Consider the following 12,392-nt stretch of genomic DNA (forward strand, 5'->3'; position numbering starts at 1 on the left):
TCTGAGGTTTTAGTTACACACAGGCAACTGCGGTCCAAAACTATTAAATAAAAAAAATTCCAGAAATAAACATTGTTTTATATTGTATGCCATTCTGAGTAGTATGATGACATCTCAATGTCTCATTCTGTCCTTCCTGAGAATTGAATCATGCCTTTGTCCAGTGTATACGTATTGTATATGATACTCAGCTGTTAGTCACTTAGCAGCCATCTAAGTTATCATATCAACTGTCATTGTATCACAGTGCTTGTGTTCAAGAAACGTATTTTAGTTAATATGGCCACATTTACATAACTTTCATATGGTATCTATATATATAAAAGCCTAAGCGACCATTCAACCAGTAGCTATGATGCATAATGACCTCTAAGGGGCAGACACTCAACACATAGGCATGGGAAAGTGGAACAGATAGATGAATCTCAGAGGGAAGGGGAGAGGGAGGAGAGTGGGAAGAGATTAACCAAAGATCTTATATGCACACTAGAGGCCCAGTGCACAGATACGTGCACAGGTGGGGTCCCTCCACCTGGCCTGCAGGGATTGGGCCAAAACTGGCAGTCTTACATCCCCCAAGTGGTCTCAGATTGCAAGAGGGCACAGGCCAGGCGGAGGGACCCCACCAGTGCATGAATCCATGCACCGGGCCTCTACTCTTGTAATAATTGATCTACTAGTATATTATAATTATTGTTATTAATCTCTTATAGTACCTAATTTATGAAATGAACTTTATCATATGAATTTATGTATAGGAGAAAATTATATATAGGGTCCAGTACTATCTGAGATTTCAGGCATCCTCTGGGGGGTCTTGGGGAAAAAAAACTCAGGAGTCCCAGGGATAAGGGGGAACTACAATAATTGTAAATGTATATTATCACACAATCTCACTCATATGTGGAATCTAATGAAAAAAATAAACCAATGAGCCCTGGCTGGTTTGGCTCAGTGGATAAAGCGTTGGCCTGCAGACTGAAGAGTCCGAGGTCCGATCCTGGTCAGGAGCACATGCCTGCGTTGCGGGCTCGATCCCGAGTAGGAGGCGTGCAAGAGGCAACCAATCAATGAGTCTCAAACATCACTGATGTTTCTATCTTGCTCTTCCTCTCCCTTCTTCTCAGAAATCAATAAAAATAATAAATAAATAAATAAATAAACCAATGAACAAAATAGATCCAGAGACATAGAACTATGGAACAGACTGACAAATTTTAAAGGGAGGGCGGGGGTGAGAGATTAACCTGGAAGTTTATATGCATATATGCTTAGCGCATGGACACAGACAATAGTGTGGTGAAGGCTTGGGAGGGGCAGGTGTAGGTGCAGGGTGGAGGGGGTCAATGAAATAAAAAACAAAGGGAACATCTGTAATACAACAATAAAGATAAATTAGAAAACTTTAAAGGCTCTATAACTTGTCATGCTCCAAAAACCATTTTTAAGGACAGAGAAATATACATTTAACTTATTCTTAGTATACAGATAAATATCTAGGTGTAACACCATGCGTACAGGGTAAAAATCAAAAGAAACATATAAGCAAAGCAGAAGAAAAGAATAAAATTCTTTTTTAAAATAATTATATTTGTATTTTGGAGGGATGGTAGGGGATGCACAGCAAGATGTAGACAGCCATTATTGAACATCCTTTTACTTTTTGAAAAGACCAGTTCACCAGTTGTGAATTTCAACCTAAACTGCCATGATTAGGGTGAGGGCATGTATGGGAGTGGGTTGGGGGGGGGACGGACAATGGTAAAATATGTACACATATAATACCTTAATAAAAAAATGAAAAAAAGAAACATAAAAAATAAAATAAAATAAAAATAAACTGCCATGATTAAAAATATATTCTCTAAATAGTATGGGTACACATGAACATACACACACAAATGCAAGTAATTTTATATATAAAATAAAATACTTTTTTTGTATTTAACATTTGTATAGTTTCAATTATTCTATGCCAAAATATGTGCATAAATTGTAGAACATTTAGTATTTGTCTTTGAATTATAACATTGGTAATTTGCTGAAAAAATATGTAATTCTCTGAACTACATTTATCTCTAATGGACCTCAGAATGAATGTATAGGGACAGAGTATAGCAGTTACTGAGCAAAAATATAATTGAACAAACAAAATCAATGTGTAGTGGCAAACAGGAATCACACATGCAGCAATACAGTATATGCTGCCATAATAACAATAGAAAACTTTTGAGTGATTCATACTATAGAGTTGAAGGTTTGGAAAATCAAGATAATCCAGCTGACAGTGATACTTGCTCTTGCTCACTAAGTGTAATTAAAAAATGAAAGCGCATTTTAAATGTTTAAAAAAATTGGAAGGCCCTGGCCAGTGTTGCTCAGTTGGTTGGGCATTGTCCTGTTTACCAAATGGTTGCTGGTTCCATTCCCAGTCAGGACACATTTCCAGGGTTTGGGCTTGATCCATGGTGGGGGGCATGCAGAAGGCAGCGGATGGATGGATGTTGCACTCTCACATAGATGTTTCTCCCTCTCCCTTTCACTCTAAAAATTAATATACTATTTTTAAAAATTTAAAGAATATCTACACAAACTAAAAGTTCTATGAATGAGAAAAAATACAATGCTATAAAGACAGATCCCAAAAATATTTAAAATTATCATGTGATAAAATAATATGAATACAAATAAGCTCCTTATTTGACATTTTCAATAGCATATTAGGCAAAACAATAAACTACCTTTGAAAACATGATTTAGAGTGGTCGTAACATTTTGCACGAAGTAATCTTTCTGCTTTAAGATTTTGTGGTCTACATTTTTCCAAATTCAATCAAGGTTCAGTTCATGGTTATTGTTTTCCTAAGTCATCACAATGGTCAGACCTTTTTTTGTCATATAAACCATATTAAATGATTCCAGTGCCTTATACTGGTTATGAATTAGGTGGGTTTTGAAAATTCTATGTGGATCTAGTAATGTGTAATCTCTCCCAAAATAATGAATAGTTCTATGAACATTTTCTTCTTTGCAAGTAAACAGATCCATTTTTTAGCCCTGTAATCAGACTGCATCTATTTAGCTACTTAACTGCAATGTGCTTCGGTTCATTAGGTGGCTACTGTTGTGTCTCAGCCTAGTTAAAATTTCACAGCAAGTTAATCTGTTTTATTACAAATGAGAACACAAGTGATAAGATACTCACCATTTGCAACAAATCAATAACAGAATTTAAAAGGGAATATTGCAAATATAGGGATGTGCAAAAGTAAGCTTAAAGTTGTTCATATGAAAATAATACAATAATTAATAAATAAGAATACAAGAACAAACTTGTGTATTCACAACTGTAAACCTAACTTTGCCTATTCTTGTATAAAATCCCAATCATTTTTGCTCATTGATGACTTCATTTTATTTGGAATTTATGACTTTTACAACTTTGTTAATCTTCATGTATTTTATCCACACTCCATCAAAAAAAGCTGTAGCTCTTCTGAAAAATAGCAGATGTCTTCTCCATATTCAAGTAGTGGAGGAGGGAGATTTCCAAGATTAATACACACTTACTCAATGAAATCCCCATTTTTCCTCTGAGATTAATAAAATTATCTGCATATACTTATATAGTTCAAAGTTCATGCTTAAAAAGAAATATATTATAGAAGTTATTACTAATTAGTACATGATATTCCATCTTCTGTCATATTGTTTCCTTTTTAGGGGATATCACAAGTGGTCAAAGGAAATGTTCATCATATCAAATGATTTGAAAATACATTCAGACCTTAATAAAGAGCAAGGTCAATGCTTACAAAATGTAGTTTTAGCCCTAGCTGAATTGGCTGGGTGGATAGAACATCAGACTACAGACTGAAGGGTCCCAGGTTCGATTCCCAGTCAGGGCACATGCCTGGGTTGTGGGCTTGATCCCCAGTAGGAGGCATGCAGGAAGCAGCTGGTCAATGATTCTCTTTCATCATTGATGTTTCTATCTCTCTCCCCCTTTCCCTTCCTCTATGAATCATATATATATATATATATATATATATATATATATATATATTAAAAAAGGAAAATGTAGTTTTATGCAAGGTTTTTCAGAATCAATTTGGTTTAAGACTAAGTTTACTGGCACTAAGGTATCAACTCATCAAGATCCTTTATTTCAACTCAGTGCATTCCTTTATATCCATGGAACTATGGTAATAAACACAGTACTTATAAAGTTCTGGTTTACGCATATTAAACATGTGTTTATATGTATGTATACGTATGTAGTTGTCTTTCAATAGCTATCATCACAATAATAAATTGTTGCCTCTGATATTTTATTATATTGATTTTCCAAGCATTCAGTAAGATTATGCAATATATAATTTGTCTTTTTATTTTTATTTAATTAGGATTCAACTCTCGCAGTAATTACTCTTCCAGATGTTAATGTATTAATGAGTTCCTAAAGGATTTAATGACATTTCGTTGCTGAGGAGTAGCTTTTGGAAGTTTATCTGAATGCTAGATATTTTATTCATGCATTTGTCTTGATATTTCATATTTAATTAATGTGTTCCTTCTGTACTATCATCAGAGTTCTGCAGAAACAACACATTGCAACTTGACAGACTTTAATCATAAAATCAGAGACACAAAAACTAAAAGTTTATTTATTGTTCCTGCTGACTTGGTTTACTATTAAAGCTGGGGAAGAATTTGATGTCCAATTTTAGTACCTCTGAATACTATTGGAACCATGACACTTTATAGATATTTCTGAATCAGTTTAAGAATTAGTCTGTGTTCCACAATCACCAATTTACAATTGTATTTAAGTTAACATATATGGATATGGCAGTGTTTCCATTAATTTAGAAGAAACAGGCAGATTAGGGATGCATCTGGAACATGTAACCATGAAAGAGCCCAAAATCATAAGCATACCCTATCTGTGACCTATGGATATTTGGAGAAAGGACCCTCTCACCTCTTGAGGGTGATCAACTTGTTCTTGAAGAGGAATAAAGGAATCAAGCAGAGTTTCTGCTCATAGCATGTAAATGCCCTCAAAGGGAAGAATGAATAGATGAATAGTTTCATTGGGAAAATGCATGGCTTTCAAATTACAATGTGGGCTTGGACCTCTGCCACCCACCCAAACACACACACACACACACACACACACACACACACACACACACACACATGACCTTATGTTTTCACTCAGTGTATCTTCATCTCATGTTTCTCATGTTCTAAAAGATAATAATAGTTTTGTCTTTCCAGAGAACATTTAGAATAATACTCAACTAGTGATTTTTCAGTGAATTTAAATTATCACAAAAAACCTCTCTGCATTGACTAATTTTAATACCAGATGTTCACATGCTAATGCCACTGCCTTGTGACCATTTCCTATCAATTCATTAATTGCCAGCTGCTCGGGCAAACAAAAAAACACAGCTAATCAGATGGTATTGGGAAACAGCCAAATAACTACTTCCTAGTTAAATTTCTTAAATTTGTTACCAGAGAAAACTATGGCACAATGATATTACAAAGTTTTCCACAAATACAGAAAAAATGTTTTGTAAAATACTTAAAAGTTGAATAAGAAATAGGTTTCATACCAGTGAGGTATTTTAACTATTTTGCTCTCAGTATTATTGCCAAATTAATAATAATGCAATTTTCAATTCATGTTATAGCTATATTAGTTATTAGCTACAAATGCTAATAGCTGAGCCAACAATAGAGGGATCTGAGCCAGACCTAAAGACTATGTGCCTGGTGTAACAATATTCCCAACCTAGCTTCTGCTAAAAAAACAAAAACAAACAATGACAGCAACAAGAACAAAAAAATTTTTTTTTGTTCACAACTTGTAATGTCTTTTCACGTTTTTAAATTAAAGTCTGCATCATTAATGATCATTTATGTTGGAAACACTCCCAAACGTTTAATATCCAATGAATCATTGGTTTTCATTCATTCATGCAACAAATACATATTGAATGCTTAATGTACTCATTGGAGATGGCAGGAGAGCTTATCGTTTTTGTATGGCATTTAGATTCTTATAGTTCAAACTAAAGACAAAATAATCCACATGTAAACATTCAAAGATAATTTAAAATAAAATTCAAAACAGATCAATTTTGGTAATAGAATAGTCACCCATTTTCAGTCTCCTCCAGAACCCTAATCCTTCTTTAGAGGCAATGAGATCAAAGCAGCCATTACAGGTAAATGAACACTCTAGAGGGCTGGCTCAAAACCTGTATATGCATCTAATGGTGGGGGAACTCTTGGTCCTGGTACTAAAAGGTTACACAGAGGAATGTATATAGGGGAAGTTATTACTTTCTCAGGCTAACTCTTGACTATGATATTGGTTTCTACTTATTACTATTTCTATGTGGATTCTTGAGTGTCAAACATAAAATAATATTAGTTAATATACACTGAGTATATACTAGATGCTAAATAGTGCTCTCATTTAAATTCTTGTTAACACTATAAGGTAGGCACAATTATTATCACCATTTTATTGGGAAATGAGGCAAACTGAATTATAGGTAGATTAAAAAACCTGCCTAAAGTCACATAACAAAGAGTGGTGAAACCAGGATCAAATACCGGCAGACACCGGGACCTCACCTGCACCCTCTCGCAATCCAGGACCCCTCAGGGAATGTCTGACTGCCGAGATTGGGCTTAAACTGGCAGTCGGACATCCCTCTCGCAATCTGGGACTGCTGGATCCTAACTGCTCACCTGCCTGCTTGCCTGATTGTCCCTAACCACTTGCCTGCCTGTCTGATGCCCCTAACTGCTCATTTGCCTGCCTGATGCCCCTAACTGCTCACCTGCCTGCTTGATCGCCCCTAACCCCTCTGCCTGCCTGCCTGATTGCCCCTAACCACTCTGTCTGCCTGCCTGATCACCCCTAACTCCTTCTGCCTGCCTGCCTGATTGCCCCTAAACCCTCTGCCTGACTGCCTCCTGCACACTCCACACCGAGGATTGACCCCACAACTCAGGCACGTGCCCTAGCCAGGAATCGAACTGCAACCTCCTGATTTGTAGTTTGATGCTCAACCACTGAACCATACTGGCCAGACCAGTTTTCTGATATAGAATTAATTCAAATAAATGCAAACATAGAATAAAGTATAAAGAAAGTGAGATCAATTTTGCAGAAAATAAAATATCAAAACAGTTGCTCCCAGTTCATTTGATGAGAAATGCTCAATGCTGGAAATTAATTATGACTTATATAGCCAGTCATTCACTAACTTGATATCCTCTATCATATAGTCCTAATATTTAAAGCACATACTGCAAGACCAGCTTCAAAAGGAATTGTGGTCACAGTCTCATGATCAGTGACAAAGCAAAGGCATCAAACTATGCTAACGAAGAGGAGAAGGTGTTTAGATGGATTCTGAAATCTTGTTTCAGTATCAGAGTGTTTTGTTGTTGTTTTTTTATTGCTAGGGACTGTTTAAAATGATATGAAAATGAGGAAAAGTTTACTTCAAAGTTCAAAAAATAAATAAAAGGGCCTGGCCAGTGTGGCTCACTGGTTGAGCATCGACCTATCAAGTAGAAGGTCACAGTTAGATTCCTCATCAGAGCACATGCCCAAGTTGCAGGCTCAATCCCAAGTGTGGGGCATGTAGGAGGCAGCTGATCAATGATTATTTCTCATCATTGGTGTTTCAATCTCTCTTTCTCTCTGAAATCAATAAAAATATATTTTAAAAAATAAAAGGTATGCAGACAATAAGAATTTAATAAAAAGTTTGGTATAACCTTTGGTGAAATTTCATAAATTTTAATAAAACTAAAGACATATTTTTGGAATTTTTTGATAATGTGTCCTAATCTCTTACTGTGTATTTCAAGTTTTTGATGTAGATTTGTTTTTCTGTAGCTGTTTTAAATTGAGGAAAATAGAGATATATAATGGAAATATGAACAGCCCTTTCACTATAGAAATGTTGGCCCAGGTGACACTATAATCACATTGGATTGTATATGCAATGGACAGAATGTCTGTCTCCCCAAAATTTGTATGTTGAAACCCTGATACTTAATGTGATAGTATTTGATGATGAGGCTTTTGAGTGGTAATTCGTCATGATGGTGGAGCCCTCATGACAGAATTAGTGTCTTTATAAGAAGAGGCAAGAAAGTGATTTGTTCCTCCCCTTTTCTCTTTGTCATGTGAAGACATGGTGAGAAGGTAGCCATCCACAAACCAACAAGAGAGCTCTCAACAGGAACGGAATTAGCAGGCACCTTGATCTTGGACTTCCCAGCCTCTAAAATTATGGTGACTCAGGGGGATGTTAACAAAATACCATAAACTAGATGGCTTAAACAAGAGAAATTTCCACAGTAGGTTCATCAGAAATAAGTAAAATTTCATAATTATGACATTTCCTTCTAAATATCAAATGGTAAACTTCTGAACATTCATATTTTAGAAGAATAGTTTATCTTCAAATAGTAAATATAAAATATCCGGTGACTTCAATTAAAATATTTTTGTAAAACAATGCCTAATACTAATTTAAGTACCTGGGGTTTTTTTTTTAATGCCAAATTGATAGTATCAAAAACAATCTGTAAATGTAAATAGAATAAAAAAGTGTTTTTGTTTGAATGTTTTTTTATCCTACAAATAGTAGTGTATGACAAAGATTCAATACATAGTTTTGCCTAATGCCTGTGGGATTCTAATAGATTGAACTTTAAAACTGTGATTCATGAATAAGCACACCAAAACAAATTTCTTTTGAAATATACATCAACAGAAGTGTGAAATTTCTGCCCTTACAGTTGGGTGTCATATAACTACTATCATGTTAACTGTTCTTGAAAGAAAGAGTGAAACTTTTAACATATTAACACCCATTTGTCAATTAGATTTTTATCATAGTATTTCCTGTGAATTATTATTTTAAAACTAATAATGTTACCATTATACAATAGCGCCCTAGCAAAAACAAACAAAACTTGGTAACTATGATACAAGCCTCTCACTATTCACTGAATAACTATTTTAAAAATATTTTTTCTTTTCTTTTTTTTTAAAATATATTTTCATTGATTTCAGAGAGGAAGGGAGAGGGAGAGATTGAAACAGCAATGATGAGAAAGAATCATTGATCGGTATGCCCCACACTGGAGATAAAGCCCGCAACCAGGGCATGTGCCCTCACCTGGAATGGAACCATGATCTCCTTGTTCATAGGTCGATGCTCAACCACTGAGCTACGCTGGCTGAGCTAAAAAAAATTTTCTTTACTTCCCTACCATCCGCTGATAAAAATCTACTTCTATAGATTTGAAGAGAAATTTTATCAAAAGGAATGCAAAATAAATATATTGTTTTCAACTGATTTTATTAAAAATAAGTATATGAAATAAAATTCAATTTTCTTGAGCATATGTGTAATTGCAGGACTTAAGCATGTGATCAAATGCCAACTTTTAAAAAGTGGCATCCAATTTTATGTTTATAAGTGTTCTGTCTTTCCTTTTATAAAGATTGCATATAAAATAAAAAATCAGCAATAAACAAAACTATAGTTATACTGCTTTAATACACTAACAATATTTGGATTATTTAAGGAGAAGACAATTATCTTTTCCCTTTCCATCATCATCAGCACCAATGGTTATCCAAGTCATGAGTGGCAACCCCAAGTGCCTCTTTGCATTAAATTCTCAAAGCTGTCAAAAGTCCCAAATATTCAACCAAAACGTAGCTGATTCAGTCTGAGTTAATAGTCATTAAGAAAACTAATTGAATGTACTTTTGAAGAACCATAAATATGGCTCTATTGAGTGTATTTTTTCATCATTTCAAAACAGGTATGACAATTCCATTAAACCATGCTTTGTTACTTAATAGTTTCCTACTTTGTGTGGGATCACACATACTTAGTAGACAGCTGGTTTCAAAATCATAGGAAACTTATTTTGTCTTTTAAATAATGTTTGTGGGGGATTTTTTTCCTCGAAGACAACTCTGATTCCTGGTTTACGCACTGATCAAATATTCAAACAGCACAGCTCTGATTAGTTAGGATAGACTGAGGATAGGAATCACACTAATACTTAGCCATAGAAATATAGAGAGTTTGATATAAATTTATCATTATTTTCCTTTCTTATGAAGTTTATGTTGTAAAATTTATTCATTGTTTTAGAAGTTCCCAACACTGGAAGCTAATTTAACATTGAAGAAAAATCTCCAGAATCTCAAATTTCTTCTGCCTTCACCTCTCCTATCCCCATGTGCATCTATTACAACATATTAATAATGCAAAGCCCAATGCAAATCTATCAAATGTAATGCCTTTTGTGACCCCCAGCCCCTTCTCTTCTCCAAACTAGGTATACTCTTTCCGCCTTCAAATTCCTATATACTTGTTTTGTTAGTGCAATTTACATGAGTATTTGTTGTTTGTCTCAAATTCAGTTTGTGATTCCTGGAAGTCAGGCACTATGTCTTATTTATCTATTTCCCATATTGCCCAATATGACATTTACAAATTTACAAGTAGAATACATAACGTAATAAAGAATAAATGAGTTGCTCTGATTAACTATAACTTTGCTCTTATATACCCTTACATTATCTGCTCACATAAAGAAAAAAATATATTACAAAGGCTAGTTTAAAAAAAAAAAAGGCTAGTTTACATGATACATGGAGAGAGGGCATGTGCCAAATTAATAGGAGACATAAAGAGGGATTATGAAATATGATTATTTTCATTACCTGGTGGTTATGAAATTTTGAAAAACAGCATTATCATTGTGATAATGTTCTAAATTATCACAAATATTTGCTTAATGTTTCACAGTTTTTAACATATGTATATATATTTTTAAATATTTTTTATTGATTTCAGAGATGAGGGAGAGAGACAGAAACATCAATGATGAGAGAGAATCATTGATGGGCTGCCTTCTGCATGCCCCACACTGGGGATCCAGCCCAAAACCCACGCATGTGCCCTAACTGGGAATCGAACCGTGACCTTCTGGTTCATAGGTCTCCCCTCAACCACTGAGCCAGGCTGGCTGGGCTTTAGTCAATATTTTACTCACATTATCTCCAGATAGCCAATTACATAAGAAGAACAGATTAATACTATGACCTTTTTTTTTATTTTTGCAGTTGAGGAAAATTTTCAAGCAGGTTAAATGTCTATACAAGGTCATTCAGCTCTTAAGAGACAGAATCAGAATTGAAATTCCAGTTTGTCTGACGACAAGGCCTGTATGGTATGTACTACCACACAACTGTCTTTAAAATACCAATATATATATATATATATATATATATATATATATATATATATATATATATATATATAGTGTACTTTATTTCACCCCAGCAATGTGAATTGTTTTTGCATACTTTTCTCTGTCATTAGTCTGGCCAGGCCTCCCAAACACTGTGCTCATTATTGAAAGACAGGAATCCTGAATTGAAGGTGAGATTTGTGATCATGGAATGAAAACAAACAGCAACAATAAAACAAAAAACAAACACCTCAGCAAGCCTAATCATAAATCAGACCCATCAATACTGTATGCTAAGCAACTGAGTCAATGAGTTTTGTTTTTACTGAAGATTCAGTAGTATTGTTAATATTTTATCAAAATGTATATGTAATTAATGCCTTTGTCCTCTTCTAAATCATGATTCTTACCTTTATAACAGAGGCCCCAGCTCTAGAGAGTGGGCTGTGAATCTGGGCTGCAGCAGCCATGTTGGCAATAGTATTTAGATGGTTCATCTGATTCATTGCCATGGCAACTGATGCAGGAGGTAAGCTGACTGGAAGTAGAGGATGAGGCATCATCATAAATGGCAGATCTAGCCCTAAAAGAGACAGTGCATGCTAAATTATTATATTTGTAAAATTATTTTTGACAAGGGGAAATCACATCAAAATCATATGCAAAATTGATGCAAAAAAATAAAGTTACCTTGTTGGATTTCTTAAAAATCAACTTTTATTATATTTTAGTGTCTCTTTGAGCAATTAATATTACTTATGAGATTGAATATTGTTTATAGTTTTTAAATCTACCTATTCCACATACTACTATTTATTTTTTTAAATATATTTTTATTGATTTCAGAGAGGAAAACAAAGTGAAAGAGAGATAGAAACATCAATGATGAAAAGAGAATCATTGATCGGCTGCCTCCTACAGCCCCCTACTGGGGATTGAGCCCAAAACCTGGGCATGTGCCCTTGACTGGAATTGAACCTGGGACCCTTCAGTCTGCAGGCCAAGGTTCTATCCACTGAGCCAAACCAGCTAGGGCCATACTACTATTTATTAATATTTATTGT

The 12,392-nt window shown here is 34.6% G+C and overlaps 1 protein-coding gene across 1 annotated transcript in view; it reads right to left on the reverse strand.

Moving 5' to 3' along the window:
• The window catches only part of DACH2 (dachshund family transcription factor 2), an 829,176-nt gene that overhangs the window by 164,034 nt on the left and 652,750 nt on the right, over positions 1–12,392 (reverse strand). Inside the window, exon 6 of the mRNA XM_054720954.1 lies at positions 11,739–11,911. Coding sequence (XP_054576929.1) covers positions 11,739–11,911 — 173 coding nt within the window. The remainder of the gene's footprint in view (positions 1–11,738; positions 11,912–12,392) is intronic.

The sequence above is a fragment of the Eptesicus fuscus genome, chromosome 1, assembly GCF_027574615.1.
Source record: "Eptesicus fuscus isolate TK198812 chromosome 1, DD_ASM_mEF_20220401, whole genome shotgun sequence".
NCBI lineage: Eukaryota > Metazoa > Chordata > Mammalia > Chiroptera > Vespertilionidae > Eptesicus > Eptesicus fuscus.